The sequence below is a fragment of the Phoca vitulina genome, unplaced genomic scaffold (assembly GCF_004348235.1).
Source record: "Phoca vitulina isolate PV1807 unplaced genomic scaffold, GSC_HSeal_1.0 scaffold38, whole genome shotgun sequence".
NCBI classification, from domain to species: Eukaryota; Metazoa; Chordata; class Mammalia; order Carnivora; family Phocidae; genus Phoca; species Phoca vitulina.
In genome coordinates this window covers 5,883,149-5,904,951 of record NW_022589741.1, presented here as the reverse complement: position 1 = coordinate 5,904,951, position 21,803 = coordinate 5,883,149, and the positions used below count along the sequence as shown (strand labels likewise).

The 21,803-nt window shown below is 38.7% G+C and overlaps 1 protein-coding gene across 3 annotated transcripts in view; it reads right to left on the bottom strand.

The window, feature by feature from the left end:
• DDX10 (DEAD-box helicase 10) overlaps positions 1-21,803 on the bottom strand; it is a 266,086-nt gene that overhangs the window by 240,611 nt on the left and 3,672 nt on the right. For 2 of the 3 annotated variants that reach the window (XM_032427925.1, XM_032427928.1), the window contains exons 2-7: positions 17,330-17,390; positions 16,446-16,576; positions 15,226-15,384; positions 7,568-7,688; positions 6,761-6,950; positions 2,878-3,004 (exon numbers count right to left, since the gene is read on the bottom strand). In XM_032427925.1, coding sequence (XP_032283816.1) covers positions 2,878-3,004; positions 6,761-6,950; positions 7,568-7,688; positions 15,226-15,384; positions 16,446-16,576; positions 17,330-17,390 — 789 coding nt within the window. Of the gene's footprint in view, positions 1-2,877; positions 3,005-6,760; positions 6,951-7,567; positions 7,689-15,225; positions 15,385-16,445; positions 16,577-17,329; positions 17,391-19,257; positions 19,825-21,803 lie in introns of those variants that run through there. The other variant, XM_032427927.1, reaches the window with a different exon arrangement.

Here is a 21,803-nt window from a genome sequence, read left to right as displayed (position 1 = left end):
CAAAACAATGAATATCAGTTTTAATTTCTAATTTCCAGTGGCCATAAAGCTATTAAAAATTCTCAGACTAAGCTATTACTTCATTAGTACAGAACTAACCAGAACAAGAACTGTTAGAATTGATAATAAGCAAAACAAAGGAGGCACCTGGGGGGCTCAGTCTGTTAAGCGTCTGCCTTTGGCTCAGGTCATGATCTCAGGGTCATGGGATCAAGCCCCACGTTGGGCTCCCTGCTCAGTGGGGAGTCTGCTTCTCCCTCTCCTTCTGCCCCCCCAACTCCCGTGTGCTCTCTAAATACTTTTTTTTTTAAAAGGGCAAAACAAAAAGAACTAATAAACATAATGATTTTGTTATACAACACTGGATGTTATTAAATCTCTTCTTATACAGAAGTAAATGGAGCTGATTGTTAGCTTTATTTCTCTTTAGTTTACGTATTAATAAATGAATACTACTAATTGGTAGACTGAGGCAGAGTACCGCATTATTTTATTCCTATTTTCTCTTTCTAATATGCATGTTAAGAAAAATCTCATCATGAAAATACAGAAAATGTACTGGAAGGAACCATGGTGCACTGCTGGTAGGAATGCAAACTGGTGCAGCCATTATGGAAAACAGTATGACGGTTCCTCAAAAAATTAAAAATAGAAATACTATATGATCCAGCAATTCCACTACTGGCTCTTTACCCAAAGTAAACAAAAATACTAATTCAAAAAGATATATGCACCCCTATGTTTACTGCAGCATTGTTTACAACAGCCAAGACGGGAAGCCAACAGTGTCCATGCAGAGATGAATGGATAAAGAACAGGTGATACATATATAATGGAATATTACTCAGCCATAAAAAAGAATGAAACCTTACCATTTGTAATAACATGGATCTAGAAGATATAATGCTAAGTGAAATAAGTCAGAGAAAGACAAATACCAAATGATTTCACTCACATGTGGAATTTAAGAAAACAAGTGAACAAAGGCAAAAACAAACAAAAAAACAGACGCTTTAAATACAGAGAACTAGTGGTTGCCAGAGGGAAGGTGGGTGAAGCAGGTGAAAGGGATTAAGTACACTTATCATGGTGAGCACTGAATAATGTACAGAATTACTGAACCACCTATTACACACCTGAAACCAATATAATACTATATGTAAAATTATACTGGAATTTAAAAAATAAGTTTAAAAAAAAGAAAATGTACTGGAAATAACCTTAACTCTCTGAACTCCTATATTTCAAAATGATGATAAATAAAACTTCTAGTAATCCATCAGCTAATAAGTCCATTAAGTCTCCCTACAAACTGTGTTAAAAGAATGGTAAGCCAACTGAACTGCCAAACACCTGTTACCTGTCCTTAGAGCCATTCACTTTCTGAAGAGCAATGCCCCTGGTGCCAGGAAGATTCTCAGGTCCTGAGACAATGCACCAGTAAGATTACAGATGGATGGATTCATGCCTTTCTTTTGTGGTTTTAAAAGGGCTACCATGAAAAGGGGAGAGGGGAGAGGTGACCCTGCAGATGACAGATACACTTTCAGGCAAACCAAGCTCAAAAAAAAGTGCATATGCAAACCTAGGAAGTATGAACTGAGTCCATGAAAACTTTCTGCAGTTTGCATCTCCTGAATCAAAACTGACCTTGAATTCTTGCTTTTGAAAAAACTCGCTGAGGTGGATGACTTCCCAAGATCATTCTGGCTAGAATGTGCAATAACTATAGGAAAGAAAGTGTGGGAATGAAGAGACCAGCCACGAGTAAGAGAAAGTTAAGCATGGCTTAGATTCAGTTATAGCATGAGGTGTGGTGAGAGGTGGTAGAGCTAATGAGAGTTATCAATATATTGACAATGAGATGAAGACAGGCAACAATTAAGGATTCAGTCATTTGAGATGGGGAAGAGATGGGAGGCAGTAGATCTTCAGGATATGAAATCTTAAATTGCGTTTCTTATTTTAAATTTGAGATGCCCTCAAGACACGCAACTGGAAATCTCTAGTATTCAAGTGGATACACAAATCTGGGGTTCAGGAGAGTGGTCAGGGCTTGAGATGTCGATGTGGCAGGTGTTAGAACATAGATGGCATTTAAAGCCATGGAAATGAAGAGGTTTCCTAAAAACAGTAAAGACAGAAAAAGGACAGAGTACAACAGACAGACCACTACTTATCTTTCCCATAAGCTGGAGGGAAACTTACTCGCATACTTACCATGTTAAGTATTCAAAAAGCTATAAATCTAGAATCTACCTACTATATGCCAACAACTATATATCCTCAGGTAATCTGAAATATAGAGAGGAAAGTGACATAAAAATCACTCAAGGCCCCTTCTCTTTAAGGGAAGAGACTAAGTTTTCTTATTTATCACTGAATCCTTTATTCACAGCAAATGGCTAGTGTTAAACAAGTGTGTTAATTCAACTAAAGACATATACACTATAGGAGGATGGGGGAAATCGCTAATTCTAACAAGGGGATCCGGAGTATCACAGAAGGACCTTCCGATGTAACATTTGAGCTTAGCCTTAAAGGACATTCAACACTCCCTCAGCCTTAGTGTAAAGGAACGCAGGGAGGGCATTCCAGAGATCATCATGATCAAGGACATCAAAGCATGGAAATAAATGGCATATTCAGTTCAGGATTCATGAAGGGTAAGTGTCAGATTATAAAGACCTGTGGTTAGTCTAGCCATTCAATGGTTTGTTCTACCAGTATTCACTGAGGGATACCACGCCTATTTATCATATTCCTCACCACATCTAGCACTGTATTTATTAGAACAGAAGAAAGTGCTATTTATCTAACTGAAATCTGCTATTTTAAAAGGGATGATTCAACATGAATTACTTAATCATTTAGTACCTCTTTACAACTGGAGAAAAATACAATACTTTTCTTCTTCAGGTGGCTTCTCAAAAAGGAATATAACACACTTATTTTTTGGTGCAGCTCACAAACTATGTAGTTCTGTTCCAAAGTGGCAGGGGTGCTTATGGAAATAAGAGAAGGAAAAACGTTAAAAATATGCCACATTGGTTAGCTTTGAAATCCAGACCCCACCAAAAAAATAAAAAAAGAAAGAAAAGAAAAATATTAACAGCAGTATGCCTTTCCAACAAATTTCTCATACACATACATATACTGTGAAAGAAAACTTTTTAGAAATTAGAAATAGAATCAGATTATCACAATTTTGCAAATCCTAACGAAATAATGGATCTAGGAAATAATCACCACTGGCTGCTAAAACTTTAAGACTAAAAAGCTATCATTCCTGCCATGAAGGGGTTGTTTGTATCAGATTAATACTTTGGTGGCCTATAGCACTAACTCTAAAGGCTGGATTAAATATAAAACAAAAAACAGAAGGCATCAGACAGCAACCAAGGCAGCTAGTACTTGAAGTACTGAAAAAGAAAACAGACAAGCCCTGAGGCAAGCCCCATATTAATTTCCACTTTTCCCTCAAAGCATCTGCTGATTTGCAAAATAGAGTAGAGCTGAGTAGCAACCTTAGGCCTAAATACGGTAGTCCAAGATCCTAGATAGAAGGAGCCACAAAACACTGAATCTTAAATTCTTCATACAATTTTCCCATGAGAAGTGTGACAACTCCTAAACTAAACTAAACACACACACACAGCAAAATGAAAACAAGCAAAAAGCAACAACTGGGAAGCTCAGAGCTGAGCAGAGATTCTGGCAATCTCAAGGCTATGAAGTTCAGAGCCTGCCAGGATGGAAGGGCTCTGCTAAATACCCACACCTTTCAGCTGAGACCTCCGGAAGAGCAATACCCCAGCCAGGACTCAAGCAGAACAAACACAGAACAGAAACAGAACAGCCCCAGAGTCTGAAAGCCAGGGTAGCCCAGATCAAGGTCATCTGTCCTTACAACATCTACCTGCCACCAAAAAAAAAAAAAATCACTCACGATTTCACTAAGAATCAAAGATAAGAAAATCTTAAACAATACACAATATCTTCAAAGGAACAAGAAAACTGTCAGCTAACTTTGATATAACAGAAATTAGAACAATAGAAAGGTATCTTTGAAAAATAAACATGCAAAGATACCCTTCAAAAATAAAGAATAAAAAGGTTCTCAGAAAAGTCAAAACAGAATTTTTCCACTAGTAAACCTGAACTAAAAATAAAAGGAAATTCTTTTGAGCACAAGAAATAAAAATATCATAAAGAATAACTATTTGGATAAATCTAAATAAATACTGATGTTTCAAAAAGTAATAACAGCTTATGGAGTTTAAAATGTATGAAAATAATATACTTCACAATGAAGGCACAATGGAAGGGGGTAGAGACTTAAATAATATGGTAAGTTATAGATCAATGAACTAAGTCCTCTAGTTGCAAAGCAATTATCATACCTGGTAACAGAACCATATGTTGCTTACAAAGTCAAATCTAAAATATAAGGGCGTATATAATGTAAAGCGTAAATGAACAGAGGATTCACCATGCAAACATCAACCAAAAAAAAAGCTGCTATAGGGAGACTAATATCAAACTAGACTTCAAGGCAAAAAGTATTAGTACAGATAAAGAGCAACATTTCATTATGATTAATGATGCTAATAGGAAATGTAATATTAAATTTGTATGTACCTAATAACATAAGCTCAGAATATCCACCTCAAATTTGAAATGGTTCATAGTTCACCAAAGAATTCAACTTATATTCACTGTAAAACACAGCAAGTTACAATGATCCAAACACAATTTTTTCTCAAAAAAAAAAATTCATTAGAAGCACCATTTCACTACAATAGCAATATAAAGAAAACATACTGCTATACTTTTTCTAAGTATACTCTGATACACAACTTCAGAAAGACCTAACTTTTAAATTACTTTTCTGGTCCTTCATGATTTGAAAGCAGATATTCTATAATGTCTTAAAAATATTCTTGATTATGATTTTCCCATGGTGTATTAACCGAATTAATGGCTGGAGAAGAAACTCCAATAATGACATGAGACAAAATTCACAACAGCATCTGCTTTTTGTAGCACTCTGGTGAACCGGAGATTAGAGAGAGCCACGGTCATTACCATACAGGCCACCATTGTCAATTATGTCACTGAAGACATGGTTTCTGAAAGCCCCATCTTTTATAAGTGATGGAACTGCATTTCAACAATCATTTATGGGGGCGCCTAGGTGGCTCAGTCGGTTAAGTGTCTGATTCTTAGTTTCGGCTCAGGTCATGATCTCAAGGATCTCAGGGTCATGAGATCGAGCCCTGCAAGACACACCACACACAGCACAGAGTCTGCTTGAGATTCTCTCCCTCTACCCCTCTCCCCACTCATGTGCAGGCCCTCTCTCCTCCTCTCTCTCTCTCTCAAATAAATAAAATCTTTTAAAAAACCATTTATGAAATACAGTATTTGCATTCAGTTTTTCCTAACTCTGATCTATAAATAATAACCCATTGTTATCTACAGAAATTGGAAACAGGGATACTATATACAATTACCTTAAATTATGCACAGTTTTAGAGACTATCTAGTGATTGAAAAATTCGTGCCTGGTAAAAACACTAGAGAATCTTGAAAACAGGCAGAAAGCAAACAGCAAAAAGAACAAAGAAGAAAATCTAAAGACCCAGACAATCTTTAGATTATTAATTGTACCAAGAATTTCAATAGCTATCTCAATACAACCTTACAAACAAGGACCACTGTCTCCACCACATTAAGCTAAGGAGGAAACTACCTCAAGAATCTCTTCCTATGCCATTCCTGAGTTCTTGATAACCAAAGGTACCAGTACTCAGACTCCTCAAAGTTCATCCATTAAGATCACCTAGAAGCAGGGCACCTGGGTGGCTCAGTCATTAAGCGTCTGCCTTCGGCTCAGGTCATGATCCCAGGGTCCTGGGGTCGAGCCCCACATCAGGCTCCCTGCTCAGCGGGAAGCCTACTTCTCCCTCTCCCACTCCCCCTGCTTGTTTCCTCCTCTCGCTTTGTATCTCTATGTCAAATAAATAAATAAAATCTTAAAAAAAAAAAAATCACCTAGAGGCATGGAGTCTGGCCTCCTCTAAGACCTTCTTTAATCCTAGACATCTAGTAGCTGAACAAAGTTAATGTGGGCCTCAAGGCCCATATCCTCAGTATTTAAAAACTTTCCAAGAGGATAACCCATCATTTTCCCCAATCTATTTCTTTTTAGACTAACATTTCATAGGAAGAAACAGAAGTTAAGACAGAAATAATGGTAGGGTTGAATCCATATAGAGATCTTCAACACAGATTCTACTTATGTCCACCAGAAAATATTTCTGCAAGTCAAGTATGTCCACAATCTACAATGATTCATACCAAACATACATACACAAACTTCCGCTTGTTGTATCAAAATACTCTTTAAAACCCATTTCCCCCAACCCACTTCCCACACAGCCACACAAACCCACTGCCCCTCAGTTTATGCTGGGGTAGTTATTAATAAATACCTGTTAACATCTTATGGAAGGGTATTTGTTCCCCAGACCACATTGTGAAAAAGACTGCACTAGAGTATTCCCACATTTAAAGGTGCATCAAATATTTAAATAATTTTAACTAACATATTTTACTATGCTTCCCATATCTCCTAACACATAAAATGATGTCTATTTTCCTAAAAAATAGTATTAATTTAAAATGTTGAATTCTTATACTAAAAAGAACATTGATTGTTTTGATTAAATCAAATACAGCTTCAAATAGTACATACCTGTATTTTGCTTTTTCATGAACCCACACATACTCAGGGTTTTTCAAACTCAGGCGTGCAAGGTCCTTTACAGACTTGGTTTGTGTAGCTGAGAAAAGTAAAGTCTGCCGTTTCTTGGGAAGATTTTCAATAATAGCATTCACGGTATCAGCAAAGCCCATATCCAAGATTCTATCTGCTTCATCAAGAACTAAAAAGAGAAAATTCACAGTGAACTACAACATTTAAAATATACATTAAGCTAAATCTAATCTAGTATCCTGGACTGGATCCTAGAAGAGAAAAAAAGGGCATTAGTGGAAAAACTGGTGAAATCCAAAAAAGGTCTGGAATTTATATAATGGACCAATGTTAATCTTCATTTTGATAAAAGTACTACAGTTGTGTAAGGTGTTACCCTAGGGGAAGCTGGGGGAGGGGTATAAAGGAACTCCCTATACTATCACTGCAATTATAAATCTAGAATTATTACAAAACAGTTGTTTAAAAAAAAAAAAAACACCACATTAGGTAATATCACCAAAAGTGGATATAGCTTAAAAGATCAATTCTTAACAATGTCAAATACTGAAGTGTCTAATTTCATATACAACTACTTATATTCTTCTGACCATTTTGTTTAAAATTTTAAAAAAAATGTCTAGTTGTACTCTCTGGGTTCAGAACCCCTATGCCAAAAAATTGTTTCAGGTTATTTCTCAGATATTTTATTGAATAAATATTAAGATTAAAAATTTCTATCATTAAAATTTATGAGGTCTCTCTCCTAAATCTCAGGTTATTTCATTAGAAATTCATTAGACTCACCTAACATTTGGAGATTGGTAGCATGAAAACATATTGTTTCATCCATATGTTGAAGAAGCCGACCCGGAGTGCAAACAAGTATATTTATGTTATTGATCCTCTCAGCTTCATGTTTCAGATCCTGAAAACAGTTGTTTCTTTTGATTACACAGACACATCACTGAGCAGCCTGTGTATCAAAACTATAAGAGCCATCTGCATGTGTCATTTCATCATGACAATGTAGATATGCTACAAAGAGACATGATTTCCCCTTCTATTTCTGCAGCACATCCAAATTTCTGGGCAAATAAAAGTCCTAAGTGAAGACCTAAAGAGCTCAGACTACATGAGGATTCTTAATTATAGCCAGGATTCTGAGGCCAAGATAAATTTCCTATAAATGCTCCAAGTCTTCACTTGCCTTTGCATCTGCCAGAACCGACTTACACTGGAAACACTGCCATTATCTAAGTCAGAACCCAGAGCACTGGGGAGGCTCTCTGACACCATGAGCTCTCCACATTCTAGAAGTTGTCTCCTTGAAACCAGAACCACAGAACGTTAGTCATTAAAGATGGGTGACAGGTATGTGAGGGTTTGTGATGCTACTCTTTCTTTGTGTATGTTTGCACATAAATTCAAGAATTCAAGTATCTGCAGTCTAGAAGAGACTCTAGCACAAACAAGCATTCCAGATATACTAGCAGGAAGAGCAGATGTTGCGTAGCAAGTTCCACCATGAGCTACAATCAACACTCCTCACAACCATCTTCTACTCCAGAAAGCTGGAGTATCAGACAAAACTGACTTTAAAACAATGACTATAACAAAAGACAAAAAAGGGTATTACATAATGATAAAGGGATCATTCCAAAAAGAGGACATAACATTCGTAAATATTTATGCACCAAACATAGAAGCACGTAAACACAAAAAATATTAACAGACATAAAGGGAGAAATTGACAGCAATACACTAACAGTAGGGGACTTTAATACCCCACCTCCATCAACGGATAGATCATCTGGACAGAAAATCAGTGAGGAAACATTGGACTTAAACAGTACATTAGACCACATGAACTTAACAGGGATATACAAAACATTTCATCTAAAAAGTGCAGAATACACATACTTTTCAAGTGTAAATAGAACATTCTCTAAGAGAGATCACATGTTAGGCCACAAAACAGTCTCAAATTAAAGATTCAAATCATATCAACCATCATAGTGATACAGGCCTAACTCAAAAAATAAGAAAAATCACAAAATAAACAATAACTTTACACTGACAGGAACCAGAAAAAGAACAGATAAAGCCCAAAGTTATTAGGAGGAAGAACATAAAGATCAGAGGGGAAATAAATGAAATAGAGTCTCAAAAAACAATAGAAGGGGCGCCTGGGTGGCTCAGTAGGTTAAGCGTCTGACTTTGGCTCAGGTCATGATCTCAGGGTCCTGGGATCAAGCCCTGTGTCGGGCTCCCCACTCAGCAGGGAGTTGGCTTATCCTTCTCCCTCTGCCCCCCATTCATCCTCTCACTCTCTCTCAAATAAATAAAATCTTAAAAAAAAAAATAGAAAATATCAATAGAATGAAAGCTGGTTCTGTGAAAAGACATTTTAAAAACTGATAAACTGCTAACCATACTCATCAAGAAAAAAAAGAGAAAATCTCCCCCAAAAAAATCACAAATGAAGTTATAACCCACACCACAGAAATACAAAGAATTATTTTTTTTTTTTTAAGATTTTATTTATTTATTTGACAGAGAGACAGCGAGAGCAGGAACACAAGCAAGGGGTGTGGGAGAGGGAGAAGCAGGCTTCCCGCCAAGCAGGGAGCCCAATGCGGGGCTCGATCCCAGAACCCTGGGATCATGACCTGAGCGGAAGGCAGACGCTTAACGACTGAGCCACCCAGGCGCCCCAATACAAAGAATTATAAGTGACAACTAGAATTATATTACAACAAGCTGAAAAATCTAGGTAACGATAAATTCCTAGAAACACAACCTTCCAAGACTGAATCACAAAGAAATAGACAATCCGAAAAGACTGATTACAAGTAATGAAATTGAAACAATCATTTTAACACTCCCAAAAAACAAAAGTCCAGGACCAGGCAGTTTCACAGGTGAGTTCTAACATTTAAAGAAGAGTTAGTATCTATCTTCCTCAAACTGCTCCCAAAAATAGAACAGGAAGCAACACTCCCATACTCATTTCACAGGACAAGCATTACCCAGATACCAAAACCAGACAATAACACCACAAAAAAAAAAAAAAAAAAAAAAAAATATTAACCACTATCTCTGATAAACACAGATGCAAAAATCCTCAACAAAATATTAGCAAACCCAGACCTAATACAATTCCTATCAAAATACCAACAGCATTTTTCACCGAACTGGAAAAAATAATCTTAAAATTTGTATGGAACCAAAAAGACCTTGAAAAGCCAAAGCAATCTTAAAAAAGAAAAACAAAACTGAAGGTATCACAATTCCAGATTTCAAGTTACACTACAAAGTGGTAGTGATTAAAACAGTATGATACTGGCATAAAAACAGACACACAGGTCAAAGGAATAATACCCAGAAATCAACCCACAACTATATGGTCAACTAATATTTGACAAAGTAGGAAAGACTATCCAATGGGAAAAAGTCAGCCTCTCCAAGAAGTAATATTGGGAAAACTAGGCAACCACATCAAAAGAATTAAACTAGAGCACTTTGTTATACCACACACAAAAATAAACTCAAAATGGATTAGAGACCTAAATGTTGAGACCTGAAACCATAAAAATTCTTAAAGAGAGCACAGACATAATCTCTGACATCAGCCACAGCACCATTTTTCTAGATATGTCTGAGACAAGGGAAATATAAAACCAAAAATAAACTACTGGGACTATATCAAAATAAAAAGTTTCTGCACAGCAAAGGAAACAAATCAACAAAACTAAAAGAAACCTACATAATGGGAGACGATATTTGCAAATGACATATCCGACAAGGGTTAGTACCCAAAATATATAAAGAACTGATTCAACTCAATACACAAAAAATCCAAATAAAAAATGGGCAGAAGACTATCATTTTCCCAAAGAAGACATATGGATGGCCAACAGACACATGAAAAGAGGCTCAACATCACTCATCACCAAGGAAATGTAAATCAAAACCACAATGAGATATGGCCTCACATCAGTCAGAATGGCTCAAATCAACAACACAAGAAACAACAGGTGCTGACGAGAATGTGGAGAAAGGTGAACACTTTTGCACTACTGGTTGGAATGCAAGCTGGTACAGCCATTCTGGAAAACAGTATGGAGGTTCCTCAAAAAGTTAAAAATAGGGGTGCCTGGATGGCTCAGTTGGTTAAGTGCTGCACTCTTGATTTCAGCTCAGGTCATGATCTCAGGGTCATGAGATTGAGCCCCACATAGGGCTCTGTGCTCAGCACAGAGTCTGCCTGTCCCTCCCCCTCCCCCCACCCCTCCCCCAGCTTGTGCATGCACTCACACTCTCTCTCTCTCAAATATATAAATAAATAAAATCTTTAAAAAAAATACTAGACATCTTTGTCTAAAGAGCCCTTAAAAAAAAAAAAGTTAAAAATAGAACTACCCTAGGATCCAGCAATCACACCAGTAGGTATTTACCCAAAGAATACAAAAACACTAATTCAAAAGGATACATGCACCCTCAATGGCAGCATTATCTACAAAAGCCAAATTATGGAAACAGCCCAAGTGTCCATCAACTGATGAATGTATAAAGAGATGGTGTATATATAAACAATGGAATATTACTCAGCCATAAAAAAGAATGAAATCTTGCCATTTGCAATGACATGGATGGAGCTAGAGTATACTATGCTAAGTGAAATAAGTCAGAGAAAGGCAAATACTTTATGGTGTCACTCATATGTGGAATTTAAGAAACAAAACAAATGAGCAAAGGAAAACAAGAGAAAGAGAGGCAAACCAAGAAACAGACTCTTAACTATAGAGAACTGATGGTTACGAGAGGGGAGGTGGGTGGAGAGATGCGGGAAATAGAGGGTGGAGATTAGAGTACACTTATTATGATGAAAAAAATAAAATGATAAAAAATATATTAGCAAACCAGATCCAACAATACATTACAAGAATGATACACCACAATCAAGTGGGATTTATTCCACAGATGCAAGAACAGTTCAACATCTGCAAATCAACATGATATATACCACGTTAATAAAACGAAGGATTAAAATCATATGATCTCAATAGATGCAGAAAAAGTATATTGACCAGGGCGCCTGGGTGGCTCCGTTAAGCGTCTGCCTTTGGCTCAGGTCATGATCCCAGGGTCCTGGGATCAAGCCCCGCATCCGGCTCCCTGCTCCATGGGGAGCCTGCTTCTCCCTCTTCCGCTCCCCCTGCTTGTGCTCCCTCTCTCACTGTGTCTCTCTCTGTCAAATAAATAAATAAAATCTTAAAAAAAAAAAAAAGAAAAGAAAAAGTATATGACCAAATTCAACATCCATTCATGATAAAAATTCTCAACAAAGTGGGTATGGAAGGAACATACCTCAATATAATAAAGGCCACATATGACAAACTCAAAACTAACATCATACTCAATGGTAAAAAACTAAAAGCTTTTCCTAGCCAGAGAAATTAGGCAAGAAAAAGAAATAAAAGGCATCCAAATAGAAAAGGAAGAAGTAAAACTCTCACTATCTGCTGATACAGGATACTATATATAAAAAACCCTGAAGACTCAACCAAAAAAGTATGAGAACTAATACATGAATTCAGTAAAGTCACAGATACAAAATTAACATATAGAAATCATTTGTTTCCATATACTAATAACAAGCAATTAGAAAGAAATTAAGAAAACAGTCCCATTTACAAATGCACCAAAAAATAACAAAATACCTAAGAATTAACAAAAAGATAAAAAAATTTTAAAAGTACCCATACTCTGAAAACTTTAAGACACTCATGAAAGAAACTGAAGACTACAGAAATGGAAAGATGTCTCGAGCTCACAGATAGCAAATATATTGTTAAAATGTCCATACTAAAAATAAAAAAATAAAATAAAATAAAATAAAATAAAATGTCCATACTACACAAAGCAATCTACAGATTCAATGCAATCCCCACTGAAATAACAATGGCATTTTCACAGAAATAGAACAAAGAATTCTAAAATTTGCATGAAACCACAAAGACCCCAAATAACCAAAGCAATCTTGAGAAAGAAGAACAAAGCTGGAAGTACCACAATCCCAGATTTCAAACTGTATTACAAAGCTATCATAACCAAAACAGTATGGTACTGGCATGAAATGGACACATAGATCAATGTAATGGAATACAGAGCCCAGAAATAAACCCACACATATATTAATTAATCTATGACAAAAGAGAAAAGAATATACAATGGAGAAAAGACAGTCTCTTCTATTCATGGTGTTAAGAAAACTGGACAGATACATGCAAAAAAGTCAAACTGGACCACTATCTTATACAACATACAAAAATAAACTCGAAATGGATTAAAGATTTGAACATAAGATCTGAAAGCATAAAATTCTTAGAAGAAAACCTAGGCAGTGATCTCTTGGCCTTAGCAACATTCCTCTTGATATGTCTCCTCAGGCAAGGGAAACAAAAGCAAAAACAAGCTATTAGGACTTCATCAAAGTAAAAAGTTTTTGTACAATAAAGGAAACCATCAAGAAAATGAAAAGGCAACCTACTAAATGGAAAAAGATATCTGCAAATGACATATCTGACAAGGGGTTAATATCCTTCATATATCATGATATATAATATCCTATAATATCCTATTTATATACAATATATGTCATATATACATTATATATATAAAGAACTTCTACAACTCAACACCAAAAAAACGAAACAACCCAATTAAAAAGTGGGCTTAGGACTTGGATATTTTCCCAAAGACATACAGTTCCCAAAGACATACAGTTTCCCAAAGGCAAACAGGCATATGAAAAGATGCTCCATGGCACCAACCATCAGAGAAATCCAAATCAAAACCACCATGAGCTATCACCTCACACCTGCCAGACTGGCTGATACCAAAAAGAAGTAAGTGTTGGCGCGAGGATGTGGAGAAAAGAGAACCCAGCTGCTCTGTGGGTGGGAATGTGAATTGATGCAACCACTGTGGAAAACAGGATGGAGGTTCCTCAAAGAAATTAAAAATGGAACTACCATACGATCCAACAATTCCAGTTCTGGGTATTTATCCAAAGAAAATAACACGAATTTGAAGAGATATATACAGCCCTATGTTCACTGTAGCATTACGTACAACAGCCTAGATACGGGAGCAACCCAAGTGTCCATCAATAGATGAGTGGATAAAAAAGATGTGGTATATTTATATAAAGGAACATTATTCAGCCATAAAAAAGAACGAGATCTTGCCACCTGCAACAACATGCGCAGACCTAGAGAATATTATGCTTAAGGGAAGTAAGTCAGAAAAAGACAAATACCATATAATTTCACTTACATGTGGAATCTAAAAAAAAAAACAAAACAACAACAACAACAAAAAGCAGAAAGAGACCCATAAATACAGAAAACAAACTGATGATTGCCAGAGCGGAGAGGGATAGGCAAAATGGGTGAAAGGCAGTGGGAGATACAAGCTTCCAGTTATGGAATGACTGTCACAGGGATGAAAGGCACAGCACAGGGGACAGATCAGCGGTACTGTGATAGCATCATATGGTGACAGATGGTAGCTACACTTGTGAGCACACGAAAACATACAGACTTGTTGAATCAGTATGTTGTACACCTGAAACTAATGTAATTATGTGCTAACTATACTTCAGTTAAAAAAATAAAGTTTAGGGCGCCTGGGGGGCTCAGTTGGTTAAGCAACTGCCTTTGGCTCAGGTCATGATCCTGGAGTCCTGGGATCGCGTCCGGCATCGGGCTCCCTGCTCGGCGGGGACCCTGCTTCTCCCTCTGACCCTCCCCCTTCTCATGCTCTCTCTCTCTCTCAAATAAATAAATAAAATCTTTAAAAATAAAAATAATAAAGTTTAAAAAAAAATTTTTTTAAACACTGTCTTCTGGGGCACCTGGGTAGCTCAGCCGGTTAAGCGACTGCCTTTGGCTCAGGTCATGATCCTGGAGTCCTGGGATCGAGTCCCACATCGGGCTCCCAGCTCAGCGGGAGCCTGCTTCTCCCTCTGACCCTCTCCCCTCTCATGCTGTTTCTCTCTCTCTCTCTAATAAATAAAATCTTTAAAAACAAAACAAAACAGTCTTGCTTTCTTCTGCTGCTGAGCCAGCAATGTTCTGAATTATTCAACCTCTTAGATATTTTCTTAAAAGAAACTAGTCCAAATACTCAAATGGTACCTTTCCCAAGTAAATTAACAAACAGATTTACAGGCTGTTTAGAGTACATTAATCTCAGAGAACCTGATCAATTCAGATACCCTCACAAAAATTGACTTTCTGGACCTTCAGAATTGATAATCAGAACCCTAGATGACAGTGACCCCACCAGGATGCCAGCCTACCTGTTTAAATGAAATCTCCACCTCTTTCCTGTCAACTGCCACAGTGCTCCAATATAAGTTATAGAAAAAAGAAGGACAAGACAAAAGGACAAACCTTTCCACCAATGATGAGACCAGCCGAAAAGTCATGATTCTTTCCTACTTTTCGGAGAACCTCAAAGGTCTGATAGGCCAGTTCTCTCGTAGGTGATATAATCAGAACCCCCAGCCCATCTGTTGAGGTCCACTGTAGACGATATAAGGCTTCCAGCACCTCAAAAAAGACAGCAAATTTGTGTTTAGTAAGTCTTTCAGAAGGCAGCATTTTGATTCCTGAACCGACCCTGCTCCTCCAAATCAAAGGCACCTTCCAAGCAGAGGACATACCAGTCACAAGTGTCATCCAATCAGAAAGAACAACTCTTTGCTTTGTTTTTTTCTTTTTCTTCTAGCCACCAGATCCCTCAAGTCATAGAGGGAAGGAAACATAAACCTCACAGCAGGTCAGCTGCCGCCAGAGCCCTGGCAGGAGACCGGCCATCCGTGAGAGGTACGTGCAGCCCTCAAACTACTAAAACAGATTTCGGAAAAATATCTGTCACCATTTTCTGAACAGAAACCACATTAAACTTTCATCTGTGTAGTTACTGTAATTATACAGTGACTGAACTTTCTAGTTGTAGAGAAACATCATTTTGAAAAATTGGATTTAAGGGAAAAATGGTTTTGCAGTACTTGGAACAAAAACTCAAATGTGATTTTTCTAAGCCAATTATTTTGAGGAATTAAATTATGAGACCAACTGCGTAACTGAGATGTAAGTACCTTCCTAAGAGGCTCTATTGTTTTACTGCTCAAAAATCACAGCTACCAATGTCCTGGAAAATTCTCAGTGAATCACCCAATCTCCTTAAAGTAAGCATATTTCAGCTTTATCCTAAACAAGTGGCAAGTATAAATGCAACTGGCAGGTTTGCAAGCATGAGTGCATAAACAGCCTCCCCAGCCTGCCCCAGCGGTCCTACAACAGGGCGGAACCATTCTCACCTGCCGCCTGGAAGACCCACATGCTTCAGGAATGCAAAGGCTTGTCGAGGCACAGTAATTCACTCATTCAAGAAGTTACTACGTGCCCGCCACGTGCAAGGCACTGTGTTAGGACGGAGGAAATATGGTGGAGAACAGAACAGTTGGGGCCCCCGTCTGACACAGTTTGCAATCTAGCCAAAGAAATCCAACAGGAAACAACTCTCTACATCATGATTTCTACCTAGGCATAGAATGTTTTAAAAGCATGTAATAGAGGACCTGACCCAATATAAAAAAATTACTTACTGGAACAAGGAAAGCCAAAGTCTTGCCAGATCCTGTCTTGGCAGCTCCAAGAACATCTTTACCTTGCAAAGCCAATCCAATGGTCTGCTTCTGTATCTCAGTTACCAAACGGTACTGGGCTTCTTGCAAACCTGCCAGGGCGGAGGGGAAGAGAGTGACACTTTAGAAAATCCCCGTAAAACAGGAGTACGGGCTGAACTGTGCCCCCTAAAACTCGTACACTGAAGCCCTAACACCCAGTACCTTAGAACGTGACAGTATTCAGAAAGAGCCTCTGAAGTGGTGGTTAAGTTCAAATGAGCCCTGATCTGATGTCACTGGTGTCCTTATAAGGGGAAATTTGGACACAAAAAGAGACACCAACAGTATGACTACACAGTGGGACAACCACATGAGATGCAGCAAGAGAGCGGTCATCCGTAAGCCAAGGAGAGAGTCCCAGAAAAGAGCCTTCCAGGACGGCTCTCGGAGGAAACTAACCCTGAGAGCATCTCCATCTTTGGACCTGTAGCCTCCAGAATTTCTGTTGTTTAAGCCCCCACCTCCCAGTCTGAGATTTTGTTCTGGTGGCCCTAACACATTAATATAAAAGATGTCACTTTTGTTGTCTTATTCATTTTAACTAACATAATTAGATTTTATTTTAATTACTGAGAGGCCCTGGCATCTTGTTTTTTCAGTACTGTTTTTTAGTTCAGAAAGGGTGAGAACGACAAATCGGTAATACTCGAATGAATTAATATTGTTTCTTGGTGTTAGAGGTTCAAGATATCAAAATTATTTGTCAAAGTAATATCTTTCAAGTTAAATGCTCTAAATCTTTTTCCATTTATAAAAAACATCAAGAAACCCAACAACACGTCCCAAAATCACCATATGCCTACCTTTCAATGTTTTTTTAGACAAAGGGAAATCTGAAAATCTTGTAACTTCATTTACATTTATCTGAAAAAAGAAAAAGGAGACTGTGTCAGCTAAGAAAAAATAATGTACCGTATAATTCATCTGTTTTACAACAAGGCCATTTTTCGTTTACATTGTGCTGCCTGGCTAGTCCTTGGTACTACCATCACTTCTAATTAAAAACCATCATTCCTTCTAGAAAGAAATATGCCTTAAGGAAGCTGTCATGAATCAAAAATATAAGCTTGTAACAATTTAAATTGCCTAAAAAAAAAAAAAAAACCTCATTCATTCAAAACACACACAAACCACCACCACCACAACCCTCCTTCACCTCTGAGAACACAGTAAATCATCACCACATCAATTTTAGGAAGAAACTCTACCTTCAGTCCATCCTTCGAGGAATATTAAGAAATAAGGGGCAAAATGACTATAAGCCACAGAACACAACGAGAATACTTCTATTTACACACTTTGGAGAACAGATTGAAGTTAACTGGAGAAATGTATCTTGTTAGCACGAATCTTTTCAAGTTTTAACCATCAATCAGTGGCATGCCAAATCCAACCTGACAACTCCTCATTTAGGGGTACAGTGAAGAAGAGGGCATTAACAATAACCAGAAGAAATGTCTCAGTCATGCTCTGAAGCCACAGTAAGTAACATTTTGCCCTTTAACTTTACATTATCTAAATGTTCATTACTGATGTTCTTCATTAGCATAAACCCAATTTTCTGAATTTCATTTCAGCTACTCAGGAAAATTATTTTATTACAGATGCTGAAAGCAGGAACTCCTGTTCAGATCTGGGAATATGCTGCCAAATTATTCATGACTCACAAAAGGGAAAAGTTGCATTTGTAAGGTTCATTTATTTAAATTACACTCCAGGCAGTAAAGGGATGACAGCTTTATTTCATTTTACAGTCTACATATCATCTTTCCCAAGATCCTTAATGTAGCCCAGATAGGGTTATTCTCTGTCCTCACATGCTGAAAACACGAATATTAACACATTGCCTTAATCCCTACAAATCATTCCAGAGAAGAGTGAAGAGGAATAATCACGTAAGAGAAAAATTCATGAGAATATTGTGTCCCATCAGGTAAATCTCCCAAACACAACATCAAAATTAGAGGCAGTCCACCCATGCACTTGCGATATCATCAGCTAAAAAGCTGTTTTCACAAAGAAGAGAAGGCTTGCAGGACGAGCCAGATGAGCGACACACTGGTCAGCCTCCATCAGAGACACGGCACGGGCAAAGGGGGCTCCTCCAAGGAAATACTGCACATCTCTGTCTAGCCGGCTGACCTCCTAACAGAAAGTCTGGAAGAATGGAACTATTCCAGCACTCTGCCGGCCATTACAACGTAGAGCTACACAACATATTCTTAGAAAGAAGTCAAAGAAACAGAAGGAAATTTTTACGCCACCGATGAACTAGAACTGGAGTCAGCAAACCACGGCCCAATCCAACCAGCTGTCTGTCCTTGCAAACAGTTTTCCTGGAGCACAGCTACAGCCTCTCATTTACATAGTGTCTCTGTGGTTATGACAGAGATCACATGGCCCACAAAGCCTAATACTGACTATCTGGCCTGTTACAGAAAAAGGTTGCCAACCCTGTTCCAGAAGACTCTCAGTTACATTCCAAGGAATATTTAGAACTCACAGAAGTCGCTATGTTCCTACAAAGTAACACTCTAGCTCCCCTTCGGCCCTTTCTTTTCTTAAAAACAAATCACTCCTGTCTTCCAGTGCTCACACTCCCTCTGAAATCTGCGTCACTCTTCTAAACTCAAGAGAACAGATGTTTCAGCAATAATACTTGTCCGGGACTTCGCAGCACTGGTGGGAAAGCTGGACGGGCAGAGGGGAGAACAGGGTGGGTACCACTCACCACCCCCAGGACTTCTTCCAACACTCTTCTCACAACTCTCATTTCTCACAAAAGTGAAAAATGCTTTCACAGCCTCAAAGCAGGAGAAGAAAATAGAAGAACGTCCTCGAATGCTCCACCTCCTGCAATCATGACAAGAAAAGCAATCTGCCTCAAACGACGCCAAATTCTGATTAAAGGGGGAAACGTGGATTAGAGCACAGGGTTCCCAAACAGCACTAGCTGACGACTATCAAAGACAGTCTAAATGAACCCCAGGTGCAGAGATGGAGTCTCTCAGCGACAGTAACCACAGGTGCTGAACTGAAACAAAGAGCTCAACGTTTCTCAACAAGCTTCAATCCCAACTCTCCGTCAGAACCCCCAACACACACCCCCTACGTGGTGGCCCTAGAAATAAACCACCCAGATCTCGGGCTGCAGGGAGCACAGTTGAAGGACGAGCGGTAGTTGATGAGTGGATCCTCCAGAGCCACCACCGACAGCACCATGCTTCCCGGGCTGCTCCCGATGACTCAGAGCGGCAGCACAACTGGAGACCCTTCCTGCCCCACTCCTGCAGGACCGCACAGTCCCCTCGAGGGCAGCTTTGGATCCAGGACACCCCTTCTTAGACTGTGCCGCAGCCTGAGACTCTTCCTACTGACTCCTCCTTCCGTCCTCCCTCCTTTCCCTATTTCTGTTCCTTCTCCTTCACTTGCGCAGACACTTCCCCCCAGTAAATCTCCAATTCACTTAATCCCAACTTGGTACCTGCCCGTCGGAAGACCTAAGACCTAGACAACAGCAAGAGCGTCTCCGACCTGGTCACGGCCTCCACGGCCTGTGCAGCTGGGCTGTGTTCTCTAACTGCTCCCAGAGACCCCCCACTGCTTCCAGATGGTCTCCAAACATCGCCTCTGTATGAATTCCCACAGGGCCTGCAACAAATGACCACCAACAGTGGCTTAAACCAACATCAATTTATTAACTTTACCTCCGCAAGTCATAAGTCCAAAATGGGTCTCACTCAGCTAAAATTCTTTCTGGTGACCACAGGAGAGAATCCACTTCCTTGCTTTCTCCAGCTTCCACAGACTTCCTTGGACTGGCTTACGTCCCTCTTCCATCTTCAAAACCAGCCAGCAATGGTCTTCCCGTCTCCCTCACTTCACAGCATTCCCACACCACTGCCTCTCTCCTCCACATTTCAGGACCCTTGGGTCATCACACTGGGCCCACCTGGATAATCCAGATCCCCCTATGTTAAGGTGAGCTAATCAGCAATCTTAATTACCCTTTGCCATGTAACTTATTCACAGGCTCAGGGTTAGGATGCAGACATCTTTAGGAGACCATTATTTTAACTATTACAGCCTCCAAAACCATTGACAATCCACCTCTGACCCTTTTCTGCAACCTCATCTGAAGCCAGTTCAGGAACACATACCACACTCCACAGAGCATCTCCCTCTCAAAGAACACCACGTGTTATCACATCTTTTTGTATATCCTTGTGTTGCTCCCTCAACATACAATGTTCTTGCCAATCTATTCTATCTGGAGAACACATCATTCAAGAACTAGCTCCACTCATGGCTACCACAAACTGCTGGACAGTCTGTGCCCCACACAAAGGCATATGGAGGCTGAAATCCAGCTCACACTCAGCTCCACAAGCCAGGCCTGAGGCTGCAAAGACAAAGAGGCAGGGCAGCATGCCCAGAGGAAACACATTTTTCTAATTCACCTAGCCAGAAAGGGCAGGGACAGAATAACTCAACCTCTTTCCCCCTAATTACACCACCCTCTAACTCCACAGCACTGTACATATTTAAGATTTTAACATTTATCAAAATGTATCAACCCCCCACCTCCATAGGGACACAGACATGTATTTTTTCCTATCTATTTTGACCTAGACCTCAACAAGTACCTTGTCAAACTGTTCCAGATATTTCTGAATCAAACTGTTCAGTGTTTTACCAGTGAGCCTACTGAACACCATCCTTGTATTATAAACATGCTGTAATAATAGTTTTATGCATAGACGCTATCATCTGAGGAACCCTGCAGTGAGGATCTGCACCTTAGTTACCTAGATAATAACGATCTGCTACAACTGTATTCTAGTATTGCTGGCCCTGGCATTTGATTTCAAAGTGCATTTCTTTCTTGACAAAATCTTAATATTTCTAAGATTAAAAATAAAGAAATAAAACACAATACTTACGGGAAAAATTTGTTCCTTCAGTATAGTGAAAAGGTTAGAATTTAAACATTCGTGAGGTGCAACGCAGTAAAGTGTAGTAATTTGGCACTCTAGCATCAGACCTAGACTACCTGAGTTAGAACTTTTTCACTACTAGCTGTTTAAGCTTGCAAAAATTATTTGATCTTGCTCTTCCTTAAAGCTTCTCACCCATATAATGGAAACAGTCTCATAGTGTCATCTATTGTGAGGATATGGCAAGTCAACATGTAAAAAGCTTCATAAGTGTTAGTAACTGTAATTCAAACAGAGACCAAAAAGAATTGACCTATGTTACCACCCAGAATAAAGCCAT